This window comes from Apium graveolens, chromosome 1 (genome assembly GCF_009905375.1).
Source record: "Apium graveolens cultivar Ventura chromosome 1, ASM990537v1, whole genome shotgun sequence".
NCBI lineage: Eukaryota > Viridiplantae > Streptophyta > Magnoliopsida > Apiales > Apiaceae > Apium > Apium graveolens.
The window spans coordinates 201,852,302-201,868,464 of record NC_133647.1 but is presented as its reverse complement, the minus strand read 5'-3'; the positions used below and the strand labels follow the sequence as shown (position 1 = coordinate 201,868,464).

Sequence of the window (16,163 nt, the reverse complement as noted above, 5' to 3'; positions counted from 1 at the left end):
CTCTTACACATATTCTCACACTTACAAAATAATACACAAAATAGCTTGCATACGAACATGAGAGATAATCTTAAACTTACAGGATGTCCTACATTTTCGGTAATCCAGAAATATATAATCATCAAAACTTACAGGGGCTTGCACAAACACAAAGCAAATGTTACCCAATATCTTACAGAGGTTTGCACGACAATAAGCACGTGTTACCCAAAAGGCCAAATCATACACATATTAGCCATGACTATACGTGTCCCACAACTTCGGCGACACGCCCATACAATTTACGTACACCGCATAGGAGGTGTCAAGCACGAGATTATCCACTCGCGACGGATGTCTTACAAACTCCCAAGTCATACAAATAACATAAATAACTCAAAATAAATACTCAAAGATCACACAGTTAAATATCTTACATCTCCAAAATCATATCTAGATTTATCAAATAACCTCAAAAAAAATATAACCCAACATCACGAAACAAAATAACATAACAAACCACTAATTATTGATAAGCTCAAATCTGATCAGCTTCAAAGAATGTCAAATTATTGCATAAATATGAAGTCAACTGAAAAAGTACGAAACACGAAAGTCGTAGGAAATTCCGAGACCTTTCCATAATGGTAAGGCTCGTCAAAAACGAACAAGTAATGAATTCAGAAAACAAATAAATGCGGACTGCAGAACAGAATCAGCCCCTAATTACAATTATATTTTGATGTTTAAGACATCAAAATCACAGAATTTAGCAGTAGAATGTAAACGCAAATTGTAGATATCGAAAAGAGTTTTTCAGAATGGTATTACTCATAATATTTGAACAAATATTCAATTTATAATGAATTTATGAAGTTAGGCCGAACAAACAGAAATTTCAGCAATAGATTACACAAACAACAGATTTTGACATATTTACAAGCAGAATTTCAGAAAATGCAAAGAACGAAAAAAGAAGATAATCAAATTAGCTTTCCAACGAGTATAGAATCACAATAATCCAATTAACAGAGAATTAAATACGAATTTCACGAGAATTCAGATTACTAGAATTGACGCACAACGATGAAGTATAACAAGATTTAGAATATAACGAAAATATCCGTACAGATGAATTCGAATACGAATATAAAGAGTATAAGAAAGATATCCGTACCTCGAAATCTTAGTTATCGAGAATGCTAACAAAGAATTCAGAACCCCAAATCACAAGAACCTTAATCCCTTAAACTCTGAATCCATAATCTCCGATTTGACTTTGTTGTTTATCTATTTCTCTTTGTCTTGCCTTCTCTTTTCCTCATTTTCTATCTATTTTACTCTCTCATCTTCTCTCCATCTCTTTCTCTCTTCTCCTCTTTTCATAGAACGTAAGTAATCTCTTTTTGTTCTCCCTGTTAATTTTTTTTTCAAACCCTAACTCTTTCTTCCTGTTTTTTTTTTATTAAAACCATCACTCTTTTTTTATAAAAGCCTTACTATTTTTTTTAAACCAATACCCTTAAAACAATATTCTGAATATAAGAATAAAAATAAACTTATAAAACTATTTTAACTACAGCACACTGACATTAATAAATAATTAAATCAAATAATTCAACTAAAAATAATTATAAAAAATCGGGATGTTACACTATTCATTTTATATGAAATACCCAACTGTCAGTGAAGTATTCAATCAGTTAAAATTGACTACTTTTTTCGGAATGCCTAATTTGATTTTTTTTTTTTCAAAAATAGCCTATTTTGTCATTTTTTTCATTATACATAGGACCGTAAATTGACCTCAGAAGTGCGAGTATGAATATGCACATAAACCACACCACTCATTTTAACTAGAGTACAAAATTACCATGTATTAACATTGTCATTGTTAAATGGCTTATCAACAGCAGGAGACATGTTATGCATGTCCTTTTCTTGTTGGAACTTAGCCTTTGTGTTATGATTTTTATTTTTTATTTAGTTGACGTTGACCCAATGGGCCGCCGCCAGCGCTATAATGTGTTTGGTTAATTACATACATTAGACTAATCATTAACAATAGTACCGATTTATATTTTAAAAATGTCAACTTGACCCACAAGCAAAAACTCCTATAAGTAATCAACCAAAAGAATAAAAAGAATAAGGGTCTGTTTATAAGCCAATTATGGTTTATAAGCCGTAACAACTTATCAACTTATCGACGAGTGTTTGTCGACCCAACTTATAAGCTGAATTTATAATTTATAAGCTGATAAGTTGAATGTTAGTAACGACGTACTTTTTCTCAACTTATTTTGATTTTTTGCTGATTTATTAACCTCAATTTTAAAATTTATAATTTTAAATGTTAATCTAACTTAAAATTCAAGAATTTAGATAATTATATTTAATAATTATGTATTTTAATTCATTTAAGAGAAAAAAAATTTCTAACTTATAAGTAAAATTATCCAAATACTTATTTAACTCATAAGTTATAATTTTAACTCATAATTCACTTATTAATTTTAACTCATAAGTTGAGCTAGGAGGTCAGATTCGACGTGTACGTATTTGATTAATTATTTAAGAAAAATTATTAATTAAAAAAATAAATAATTTACTGGATCATTTTTGAAAAAAATTTATTGGATATTGAATTTGATACAATTCATATATGAATAAATAACTTTTTTTATCAAAGAAATAAGAATAATCTACTCGATGTCCACACCATTCACATTTTGACTAAAATTTAGAGCTAACTTTTTAAATTAAATTTAAGGATTTTTTTTAATATTCCTAATTTATGATGTATCAATAATTAACATGTTTTTTTTTAATTTTATCGGGAATTATTTTAAAAAATCAGGTTTTTCGAACTCAATATTAAATATAAATGTTTAATTTCCAGTCTGGGTCTTATTTGGAGGCCAATAGGCCCACCAGACTCTTTTTGCTTTTTAAGCCTTTTTCTGATCGAATTTATTGAACATCCCTGTTCTAAAGGCCCAATGGTGATTTTAATGCTCTAAATTCTAATCACACGTCATGCCATCATGGAAAAAGTAGATTTTTTTTTTGCTAAGCAAGAAAAAAGTAGAATTTTAATCCCAATTATTTAACTTTAAGGCTACAAGTCACCTACTGGATGGACTTTAACCATACATGATACATCTTGATATCTTTATAGCATTGAGTCATCTTCTTAGACATGTTTCAGAATACAACCTCTCATAACACAGGCTTCAAGACATACATTCTGCATGCATGAGGATACACTACTTCTGTCAAGGATCCAGCCAATTGCTTCTTCAATGTTTGATGCTGCATCATCCATTTATCGAAAATTAGACACTTACATTTTGTTCTTTTACTTGAAATGAAAAAAAAAATTGAAGTATACCTTCCAAAGATCTCTTGCTATTACTTTAGTATTCGGTGGGAGACCTATGTCATCCCAGTGAGCAGTGATGTTCACAGGACTAATGCTACGGTTGAGAAGTACAATCGCTACTCTGTAACCTGAAAGCGGTCCTGCCCAGACCTTGTCATGACCAGAACAGATGGGAAGAAATTGTTATCCACAGTAGCATCATATAAACGATATGCAGGTACTGGTAAAATTTACCTCATAGCTACCTTCCATCCGAACTTTTTTAGCTTGAATACCTAGCGGATCTGTTCAGTAAAGCAGAAATTTTAGTTGCTAGTGAAGCTGAATACTAAGTAATAACAGTTGTAATCTAAGAGACAAGAAAGAGATTTCATAGTCACCTTGGTTAACAGCTATAACCTCCTTATTGCTGATTATTTCAAATGTCTCCTTTGTCATGTTTCTCACATCACACCCTATGAGAAGAGGAGCCTGCAACAACATACAGATGAATTGACAGATGGTTACTCACCGTCAATGCAATTATGCAAAAATTAGGTCCTTCAAAGTTGATAAACAAGGAGGGAGTAGGGATACTTTGGAAATAGCCCATATGCTAAAATGAACAATGTTTTCGTCATGTGTCATCCCTCCATTTCCAATCTCAAGCATGTCCGGATCTGTTTCAGTTTACAAGAGAGAAATAACGAAAGCCCACTCAGCTATTAGGAGTCTCATATATAATTTACGGATAACTTGGGGCATGTGATTAGACACAATAAGACTAACCATTCCAGCCACCAGGCCTTGCATATTCGGCATAAACTTCATTCTGGTCTGCTCTAGACACCATACTATTGAAAAGCAATACCATGAGAATATAAGAAACACAGACACGGCCTTGAGTATGCAAAGTGAACTAAGTGATGAACTATTATACCTATCCCAGTTACGTGCAATGTCATCAGTGGTTCTCCAACTGTTTCCAACTCTGTTACCCCATAAAGCTGGATGCATGTCTCCCCTACAAGGACGATGAAGAAAAAATTGTTAATTGAAGCCGAAACATACATATTAGCTAGAGTAAGATGCAATAGATCATATTCACCATTCACATAAGGAGAAGAATATAGGACGCCCTGCTTTCATAAGAGCTCTGGTCATTATCGGGTACCTGCAATAATAAGATTAATATCTTTATATATTAGTACAACTTAATATAAATGTTTTGTAAAAACTAATGAGTTCACAATTCTCATTCTGAGTCGGTTCTATATATGACTTCATTACCGTTCCATTGGTTTTAGCCCGGTGTTGTAACAGTTGTCATACTTCAAATAATCGATTTGCTGCATAAACAAACCCACACATAATTAGTACACGGTACTTTTTGATCATAGCAGGATAGAAAAGAAGGTCTTAGCATTTTTAGAAGGGGGAAATGTACCCAATCAGCGAAGGTGTTGGCATCTTTTTCCTCGTTGCCAAGTGAACCAGGCATTCTATGACTGCAAGTGTATTCTCTACAGAATTGAAGCATATACATTCAATCGTCACAATTGTAACCAACAATTTCTTTTATTAAGAATGAAAAACAAGACACATCAAGAACAAAAAATATTACCCTGCATCTGAGTAGATTCCTAACTTAAGACCCTTCTGGTGAACATAGTCTGCTAAAGCTCTTATGCCGGAAGGAAATGTGGTTTTGTTAGCCACTAGATAGCCCTGAAATTAAAACGACATCAACACTGTGTGTGTCATGGAGATAATTCTCAACCATAATTTCTATAGAGCTATTTCTGAACTGAAAAATATAATAATTAGGAATCTACAAACCTCTTTGTTACGAGTTTGTTCAGCCCAGCAATCATCTAGAAAACAAGAAATCAATAAAACGTTACCTAGTAATCAATATTTTGATTTAGCTATTCCAGAATATGAAATAAGTAGCAACAAATTTCATGTACCTATATTAACATATTTATAACCAAGCTTATCCAGACCAGTCGAGATCAGAGCATCAGCTGATACAAAAGAGGTATGAATTAAAGAAACATGAAGCAACTTAAACAATTGCAATCAAACACTTAAACTTTAATTAGGAATGAGGGGAATAACAAATTACCAGATTCTCTAATAACTTTCTCCGTGACATCACAGTAGAAGTAATTCCAACTATTCCACCTGTTATCAATAACAAAGATTTAGACAACAAATGTGCATAGTACACCCTTTACTCCAACAATAAAATCAGTATTTAACAAGGTTGATGGGGTAGCCAAGTTAGTAAGGCTTATTCTCCGTTAGTCCCACGTCCTGGTTTCGATTCTGCCTCGTACTACTAACTTATAAATCAAAATTCCTTGTTAGAAATACTTGTAGCTAGTACTTTTAGTAAACAAATCTTGTCAGACAGGCTTTTAGTATTCTCATAACCGCACAAATAAACTACAACTTCATTATCAAATATCAAGTGATAATGCATAAAAAAAAAGCACAACTGTGTGTAAAAACATATTACCACCATGCTTGCAAGTGTGTGTAAAAGATAGAGTAGGTACCCCATAGGAGGAGTGTTGCCAAGGCCATTGGCGAGCAAAGAACGTCTAGCTTTCACTAAACTCTCCATTTTCTCATTATAAACTGATGCAGATACACTACTACGAGCTAAGCTTACTATTACTATCAAAACTAAGGTGCATAGCAACTTGCTTCTAGTATCCATTCAAACTTGATTTATTAAAAACTATTTAGTGTTCTGTTGTACACTTGTTTACTAGCTTAGCTAGGAGTTGTATATATAAATGTAAAAATAGCTGTAGTTGCTGTCGGAAGATGGAGTGAAGTGTGAAGTTGGATTTGGATAGAATGTTGTAGATTTTGCTTAGCCTTCATTATCCGTATTATCTCTTCACGTTTTACTAGGCGGATTAGATTAAAGAATTACTCTTGTAATTTTTCAATTTTGTGTAGGTCTTAAAATTTTTTAATTAAAATTTGAGAAAGAGTAGAGTGCTCGGATGCAATTTTTTACTTTTTCAAGGACTGTCGTTTGGTGTATCCGACTTACTCTCCTTAAGTTAAATTTACTGGCTTTTACCATCCATGCGATGTACGGGTCTTTAAATTATTATTTTTTCAATTTATATTATATGATCTTATTATGAGAATTTTAATTTTGAATATGTATAATTTTCGGTGAAGATCAAATATTTTAAAATAATATATACTAATTGATTTGATATAAATGATTGTTATTGATAGGATTCAAATTTGTGACCTTATTTGTTACTTCATAAATCTATAATAATCTAAATATTTGTTGTTGGCGGGATTCGAACCTAAAAAGTGTGTTTTTCTTCAATATTTGAATTTAACGGCCATCATTATTTGATTAATAAGATGAAACGGTCGTGATTGAATGGATAACCAAACAAAATAAGGGGTATACCAAATTATATCGCATTCCGGTTATTGTAGTTTACTATAAATATGTACTAGGATTTTTTACTTGCTGCGGTTGGCTTCTATAAATTAAAATTATATTTATTTTATTTAAATTTCTTTTCAAATGCAAACTTTTCTCTTTTTTTTTATTTGGATAAAAGATTATTCATATTAAAAAAACTAAAAAATAAAACCCAGTTTTAATTGACTTATTCAAATAATGTATTTCTATTGACTTCAGTTGCATGAAAATATTATTCACCAAAAGACTTCTCATCAGCGATGCCTCGACTTTGAATTAAATACCTCCTTTTGAACATTTCTTTTGTAATAGTTATCGAAAATAATTAAAGGATCATATATTTACTTTTAAAAAGTCAAAACAATAGTGACATTCTATTAAAAAAGTTCATAGTGTAAAGGTATTTTAAAGAAAAAAAAATCGAATATTTTCTGAATTTTTCAAGCTATATTTTGATCAAAAATTTTAATGATGATATTTGAAATTGTAATATATTTTAACGGTGTTGAAAATGTCAAAAAATGAAATTACTGACTAATGAAGTTATTTGCGTGAATTTTTAATATTTTTCTAATATTTATTTAGTAAATGACATAATTATGTGAAATTTAAAGTATATGAATATAACTTTTTTATAAAAAAAATAATATATGAATATCACTCCTATATCAAAGGTAAAAAAAGCACTATCTCACAAAGTCAAAAGTAAAATGATATTATTACAAATTTTCCTTTTTAAAAGATATTCTCGAATATAAACTTGTCGAAATATTATTAGGTATTTTTTGATAAATGATATAAATGTTTATACATGAGCCTCACTAATAAAAATATTTAACATTTAATTTAAGTATATTTTTGAGATTTATTTTGAGGTCATGTCCCTTAATACACGAACTTGTTTTAACTAAAAGTACTACCTTTAGTTAGTATATAAAATATACACATTCACAATAAATATTGAAGAGTAACATAGCAGTTTTAACATTATACATTATATTTTTTTATTAAGGATTTACACTCGCAGTGATACAAAATCAACTGATCTTAACTCAAAAATTAGTTGATTGTCTCTCATTTGTGTCACTGAAATTTAGTTCACAATAATCAGCTGATCTTGACTAAAAAAATAGTTAATTGTCTGTCATTTATGTCACTGAAATTTAGTTTACTCAAATCTCTTGCATGAATGAAGACGTACAAATTTGAAAATATAATTATATGATTGGCAAATATGAAGCTTTGTAACTAAAAGTCATTCACAAATGCCTTTCCAGTTCAATAATAAATTGATTTTCACTTTGGACATATCAATATGATGACTTGCAGATAGAGGTGCCCACTAGTGCGGGCCGTGCGGTCCACGGTCGGGTTGATTACGGGTTGAACACACGAACAACGGGCCGTGCGGTCCACGGCCGGGTTGATTACGGGTTGAACACACGAACAACGAACACTGAACCGACACGCAAGTTAAACGAATCGGGTCAGGCCGGGTTCGAACCGACAGACACGGACTCATAACCGACACTGGACTCGTGAGCCATGCGGGCTGAACCGTGCGGGCCTTGCGGGTTGAGTGCGGGCTTCACGGGTTGAGTTAGATTTAAGCTTTTGGACAAGGTTGGTCCGTGTAGCCACATCATCGCTTCTTGGACCAAATCACATCTGCAGAAGATATTTTCGTTTTGATTTTTTTTTAGTTTTAGTTTAAGAAGTCAACATCAGTAATTACTACAATAGTTTTAAGTAGAAAATTATTTAGAATCACCACTGTATATTGTATACACACAGCTGCTCGTCATTCTCCGCCGCATCATGGCTCTACAATGGCGGCGACGGAGCTATCACACTTGATTTCGTTAGAGCCTCTGTGTAGAAGTAGAAGAATATTGGAGTGGAGCAGAGAGGCTGCAACCTGCAGCTTTACGTTGCGAAAATCAGATGGCGCGTGAACAACACACGCGGGCATGTGCGGGCCGGTCCGGTCTCCGGTTTTCAAATATTGCATTCGTAACCGGCTCGTATATTTCAACGAATTGTTCGGGCTTGAACCGGCCCGATTCGGGCCGAATAATTTCGGGTTTCCGTACGAGCCGGTCCCGAGCGGGCGGTTCAAACCCGCACATTTGGCCAGCTCTACTTGCAGAGGATGATAACGGAATAAAAAAAAGTGCATTAAATGCAAATATATGAGCTCCATGTTTAATTGGCTAGGCTGACTTGCATAACTGCATAGCAATTTAAACTCTTTATGCTCGCACCTTGTGTTGGGTTTGTGTAGTCTAATAATAAAGCCCATTAAATAGATTATTCAGATTCATATTAGTTTATAAATTAGTCTACTTTTCAGATTTGGACTACAATTTTGATTTAGGCCTAATTTATTCTCTTATAAATACACATATAATTGTAAAATCATAACACAACAAATTGTGAGAGATCAATACAAAATTAGTGCGGCTTGTGGAGTAAGAATTTCCGAACTACGTAAATCTTTGTCTTGTGTGATTGTCGTTTATTTTCTTATTCTTGTTTATTCGCTTTGGCTTTTGCTTTCATTGTTGTATACTCAACAACTGGTATCAAGAGCCTAGGTTTTCAAGCGAGTGGGAGCGATGACAGAAGAGAGGAAGGTAAAGATCGATAAATTTGATGGCAAAGATTATGGGTTTTGGAAGATGCAAATTAAGGATTATTTGTATCAGAAAAAACTACACGAACTGCTGGAAGAGAAGAAACCAACTTCAATGAAGGAGGAAGACTGGAAGCTATTGGACAGGCAGGCTCTAGGGGTTGTCAAGTTGACTTTGGCGAAGAATGTTGCTTACAATATCCTCAAGAAAACGACAACTTATGATTTGATCAAGGCTTTGTCAAACATGTATGAGAAGTCGTTTGCTTCAAATAAAGTGTATTTGATTCTCTTGTTAGTTGCCATTAGATTGAATGAAGACGATTATTGTTAGTGTTTATGCCCTAGATACAACACTACGATGTTTTAGTTTAAGACATTTGGATTATTAATGTTTATGTTCTATCGATTATTTCCTTTATAATTTATTAATTCTTAATTTACTACGATATAAATGTCAGATTAATAAATGTCCTTGAAATATGATATACAATTCTATATCTGTAAGTACGCGACTTAGAAATGAGATTATGAGAATAGTATCAATATTTCTAAAGGTCCCTAATCGAGTATTATTATTAAGGGACAATAATAATGCATTAAGACCAGTGTGTTTGTTGACTGATGATCACATTTAATTGATCATAGGTATAATGATACTAAAGTCAAAGACACGGGCATATGTATATGTACATGGTGCTGGACAGACCCGATGTGAGATTCTACATGTCTGTTGTGTCATAAGTAATTCTCACAGTGATAATAATGTAATGTTCCTTAAACATGAAGTCATTATATTTCTATACGAGAATTAATATACATTGATTCCATTAAAAGTTATCCTTGACCGGGTAATGATAAAAGTGGACATTGGGTATATTATGAATCGTATGAGAAATATGAATGATCTAGATGAGATTTAACCCTCCTATTTTAGGAGTGATATTATTGGCCTCTTGTGTAGGCTAGACTATGAAATGTGTGGCCACGCTCAAATGTTGATTTGATATGATAGTCTACTCATTGATCAAGGAAATTTGGATTAAACTATGATGAGGATGACACATTACATGCCTCTAGTTTAATCTATAATATTTGGTTAAAGGGATTATATTACATTGTACATTATTCACGAAAGATTTAATCGATCACCGATTTAATTATTATTACTTGGGTAACAATGATGTATTACTAGATGCCGCTCATTGTTTACGATTTTAAATTAAATTTAAAATTCATTGTCAATGTAATAATAACCTAAAGGGTCACACACAAAGAATGCTTGAAGGATTATTTAATTTAAATTGAATTTAAATTAAATTAAAGTAATTTGAATTATTTATAATATTAATTAAGTTTGACTTAATTAATTAGATAAATAATGATATTCGAATTTACTAATATTAATTATGAAATTCATTTGTTAAATAATTAAGTGTGAATTAATTATTGTACAAATAGTAATTTCGAATTAATAATAACTCTTAATTAGTTAAGAGTTATAATTCTTATTATACTCTCTATATAATATCTCTTGTGTGGCTGATTTTGTATGCAAGACTTTTATTAAAATCCTAGCCACCAAGAGAGAAGATGGAAAGAGCACGAAGAAACGTGTTTATGCTAGTACACATCCAATCCTTGAGTTCAAACATTTTTGTGGATACCGATAGAGCGTATATCGCGAGAGCGGGATGCGTGGTGATTGAACAAGCTTTGGATCTCCATTAGTCAACCAATTTGTAAAGCTTCTTAAGGTAAACAATCTGATCTATGAATTAAATATATGTTTTTCGCATGGATCATGTGGTAAGTTTCGAAAATATCTGGTTTTCAGGTTTTAAATTACTGTTTCTGTTGCGTTTATGTGCTCGAAACCCTTCAATTATGTTGCTGATCATGTGAACGAATTTAATTATATTCCAGCAAGATTGGCATCAGTGGATATTAAATTCGATGATGAAGTACAAGCCTTGTTGTTGGTATCCTCATTACCAGACAGTTGGTCAGGATTTGTCACTGCTATAAGTAATTCATCTGGGAGCGGTAAGATGACTTTTGATGGAGTTCGAGATTCGATTCTTGGAGAAGATATTCGTAGGAGAAACTCAGGAGAGCCGTCAGGTTCCTTGTCGAGTGTTGAGAGTAGAGGCAAATTTTTTGAAAAAAGGGGTAGAATAAGGGGCGTAGAAGATCGAAGTCATAGAAGAGAGGACAATCCAAAGATCGCAAGGATATTGTTTGTTGAAATTGTCAGAAGAAGGGTCACTTCAGGAAGCAGTGCACGGCTCCCGCGGCTCCAAGAAAAGAGTAAAGAGGATAGTTCGGCTAACGTAGTTGAAGAAGTGGTGGACGACGATGCTTTGATTTGTTGTGTTGAATGTGCGGTTGAATCATGGGTTATGGATTTGGTACATCATTCCATGCTACCCCTTGCAAGGATTTAATGTTAAATTTCAGAGTTGAAAATTTGGTAAAGTTCGTCTTGTTGATGATGAGACTTTGTATATTGCGGGCATGGGAGATATTAATCTCAGAACCTCTTTGGGAACTAGTCGGACGTTGAAAGATGTAAGGTACAATCCTGAACTAAGAAGATGTTGTTATATGTGGGTCAGTTAGATAAGGAAATGTATCGAGTTACTTTCGGAGATGGACAGTGGAAGGTTATAAAGGGGAATCTAGTTATTGCTCATGGAGAGAGAAATGGGGTTTTATACATTGTTGAACAATCTAGCTATGAAGCAAATGTAGTTGCTGATGAGATTGATTCTTCAACTTTGTGGCACCAAAGGCTTGGTCATATGAGTGAAAAAGGTATGAAGCTGTTAACTTCGAAGGGGAAGATTCCAGAGTTGAAAAATGTGGAAGTTGGATTCTGTGAGCCATGTGTTCTTGGAAAGCAGAAACGTGTTACTTTTGCAAAATCAGGGAGGACCCTAGTTCATACAGATGTATATGGTCCAACAACAGTTGCGTCATTGGGCGGATCTCGCTACTATGTAACTTTCATTGATGATTCCACTAGAAAGATATGGGTTTATTTTTTGAAGAATAAATCAGATGTGTTTTCTACTTTCAAAAGTGGAAGACTGAAGTTAAAAATCAGACTGGTTTAAAGATGAAGAGTTTGATGTCAGATAATGGTGGTTATACAGTAGTGATGAGTTTAAAAGTTATTGCGCGGAATTTGGGTTTTGCTTTCGTTGTTGTATACTCAACACCTTGTAAATGTTGAAAATAGAATACTAGAATGATTATTGCAGAATAAACATGATGGAAAGTTGATATGTACAAGACCAAAATGCTCTCCAGGACTACATTGTATTATCTTTGATTTCACTACTGATAAGAAAACAAGAATACATACAACTTGCTTACTGAAAATGAAGTACATGTATATTTAAATACTACTCTAACTGCAAGCAACGTCTCCTATTATTACTCTCGTGGACTCCTACTTCTACTCCATCACCCCATGACCTGATCAACAACTATTTTCTAGGCATGCAGCAACAGTCACGACCATGCAGGAATAAAGCAAACTTCATAAAAATAAATAACTAAACAAAACAAATAATTAATAACAACTAAGTTTAAGATCATATCAATAATCACCCCCTAATCTTAAACTCTCATGCAATCCTTCCAGCCTGTATGGCTTATTCGACTGAGCCCGTATGGCTAATAATTTGAGCCCGTTTGGCTATTCAACTGAGCTCGTATGGCTAATAATCTGAGCCCGTATGGCTATTCAACTGAGCCCGTGTGGCTATGGTTTGCCCGTTTGACACTTTGTTTCTTTACCCGTATGGCATATCTTATTTTCCCGTCTGACACGACTTATTTTTCTCGGCACCCCCGTACTACACATGCATCTCATACTACACATGTAGCTTTACCACCATTCTTTCAATTGCAGTCTCTTTACCTTTTGGACTCCCACAAGGCATCATATCAATTAATCCCGGAGGAACGCTTTATCGAGGATTGACACCACCGTAACTGATAATGCATAATTTTATAAAATATATTATTGTTTGCATAACAACTTGCTTCTAGTACCCATTGAAATTGATTTATTATTATTGCATTATTGTGTTTTGTTCTGAACCTTTTTACTAGCTTAGCTAGGAGTTCTATATACACACGTATAGGTGATACACACATGACACATGCAGTTGTTGATGTTGAAAGATGGAAGAAGTAAGAGCAACTCCAACAATCACCTAAGCTTTTCTTCAAAAATAATATAAATAAATGAGCTCCTAACAATTTAAGATTCACAAATATACATTAACTCCAACAATCATCTTCAAACACACTCTCCATCTACTATTTTATTACTTAAATATCAAATGAGCATAATTATACAAAAGAATGAGAACTGTAGCAAGCACATGAAAACCATTTTTTCTGAGAGGAAGTATACTCCTCGTGTTTGAGGAAAGATTTGAAGATTTAAGTTTTTGAGGAAGAGTTAGGAGTCTTTTAGAGACCATTTTAGCTTTGATTTTTCAAAATATAAATAAGGAGGGTGTATAAAGAGGGTGTTGGAGGTGCTCTAAAGGTGAAGTTAGTTTAGGATAGAATGTTGTAGATTTTATTTAACTTGCTTTTGCATTCATTATCCGTATTTGTTCAGGTTATATTAAAAAAATTCTCCTGTTTATCTGGGAGATGATCTATCATCGTAAAATAGTCGTTCACACATTTTTGCAGTATTAAAAGTTACTATTTATTTATAATTTAAAATATTGAGAAATCTATATTGTAATAACCGGAATTAAGTATAATTTGGTTGGTTTGATTATCCCCATTTATGACTGTTGGATTTTTTTAATCGTGATAAGGATCGTTAGATTCAAATACTAAAATAATATACACTACTTAATTCTCATATTCGAACCCCGTCAACAACAAATATTTGTATTATTATTTATACGCTATTAAAACTCTCAGGTTCGAACCCCGCCAACGGTAAATATTTGTATTATTATTTGTACACTACCCAAGATTCAGGTTCGAATCCCGGTAACAACAAATATTTATATTATTATTTATAAATATACTAATAAGATAATGATCCATAAAGAAATTTATTATAATTTTAAATAATATAAAAATATTAATAAAGACGCGTGCGTCGCACGAGTTGTAAAGCTAGTACGTTTAATAAGTCAGAGCATAATTTTTTACTTTTTAATCATATAATACAAGTAAATTTTAGTTAAAATCTAATTAGTTTGACTTGAAATTATCAAAAGTAAATAATTATATTGAAGTTTGTGCAAACTTCAAAAGATTTTAAACTAATTACTCAAATTTAATTTTTAGATTAAAATATTATTTCAAGCCATAATCAAGCCAATCCTATGCTATTTTGCAGGGTAATCCTAATAAAAAGAGTATAATGAAAATTTTACACAAATTTGAAACAAATTTCCAATTTCTTTTCTACACCTAAATGTCAAATCCTAAGAATTCACAGTACCCCTAAAATTTAGTTTACTCTAATGTCGTATCTATTGAAAAAATTATAATTATACACCATAAAATAAAGTTTTGTGATTATCATTCTTTTTAGATATCATTCATAACAAGGAATACATATCTATTAAACATATAATGTACAACTATCATAAAAATTTTGTAGTTATAATTCATACAAATAGCTTCTCTAATTTATTACATCCCAAAATGATGACTACCACCGAGTGAGGAATGGGTAAATAAAAATACTTTTTATTATTTCATGTAGTCAAATATAATCACAGCTGATACTCTTACTAATATAGATGTGTGAGGTGGAATAAATAATGCTTTTTTCTCGTTAATTTTTTTCTTTTTTGAAAGTATTATACTATGCCAAATTTATATGGTTATGATTGTCAAAAATTTAAAACCAAAAATATAAAGAATTGATATTAAAAATATGCCAATTAGATACAATATAATTTAGTATATTAGTTTATGGTGACGAAAATTTAAAATTATATCATTCAAGCATTTATTGAAATTTCTGTATATAAATGAATTTTTTTTTAAAAAAATAATTTTAACTATAATTTGATATGTGAACAAAAATAAGAATTGACCTGCATAGGAGTTTGAAATTTTATGTTGGAAACCATAGGTATGTTTTAAAATATATTATTATTATTATTATTATTATTATATGTCTTATTTATACGTATCAAGAGCTATGATTCGATCGAGAATTGGTTGATAATGAGTTATATCGGGTTAAATTCCGCATGTTGGGTTTAAAACATGTGTTCTAATTACTATTTCTTATCATCTTTTTCTTATTGAAATTGGTTATTTTCTTTTTTTCTTGGATGATTTTGAGCTTTAATCATGACTATTTTTTTCTTCAATTTGGTTGGATTTCTCATGGGTAAACAAAATTGATTTTGGTTGAAGTTTTTTTATTCTACTGGTTTTGTTTGGACTCTCAAACAATTTTTCTGCTGATTTTAGTTGGAACTCTCGTATAATTTTTCTGCGGGTTTTGGTTGGGACTCTAATACACACTATCGGTCTCGTTTCGATGATATTGACTCCTTGATAATATTATTTTCTTTCTTTCTTTTCTTCTCATCTTCATTTTCTTTTCTCGTGTTGATGATGGGGGTAGCCCTAGGCACATCTGTATACTTCTCCGCCTTTTATTTTATTTAATCCGGTGCTCTAGGCACATTGGCCCTTCG

At 32.2% G+C, this 16,163-nt stretch overlaps 1 protein-coding gene across 1 annotated transcript; it reads right to left on the bottom strand.

Moving 5' to 3' along the window:
- Positions 1–3,024: 3,024 nt before the first annotated feature.
- LOC141678786 (alpha-galactosidase 1-like) lies at positions 3,025–6,222 on the bottom strand. Its single transcript, XM_074485178.1, has 15 exons — positions 5,908–6,222; positions 5,472–5,530; positions 5,314–5,370; positions 5,183–5,217; positions 4,968–5,071; positions 4,791–4,866; positions 4,634–4,692; positions 4,452–4,517; positions 4,284–4,367; positions 4,133–4,197; positions 3,941–4,023; positions 3,745–3,835; positions 3,599–3,648; positions 3,374–3,514; positions 3,025–3,294 (listed from the first exon to the last, which is right to left on the bottom strand). Exons 1-15 carry the CDS (start codon positions 6,069–6,071, stop codon positions 3,202–3,204), a joined length of 1,227 nt encoding a protein of 408 aa, XP_074341279.1. The 5' UTR covers positions 6,072–6,222; the 3' UTR covers positions 3,025–3,201.
- Between the last annotated feature and the right edge of the window lie 9,941 nt (positions 6,223–16,163).

What these genes read in the sequence shown, in the direction of transcription:
- LOC141678786 (XM_074485178.1), bottom strand. Translation starts at nt 6,071, where the DNA reads ATGGATACTAGAAGCAAGTTGCTATGCACCTTAGTTTTGATAGTAATA. An exon ending in AAGGCCTGGTGGCTGGAATG is followed by an intron (nt 4,024 to 4,132) that starts GTTAGTCTTATT and finishes AAACTGAAACAG; the next exon opens with ATCCGGACATGCTTGAGATT. An exon ending in TAGCAAGAGATCTTTGGAAG is followed by an intron (nt 3,295 to 3,373) that starts GTATACTTCAAT and finishes TGGATGATGCAG; the next exon opens with CATCAAACATTGAAGAAGCA.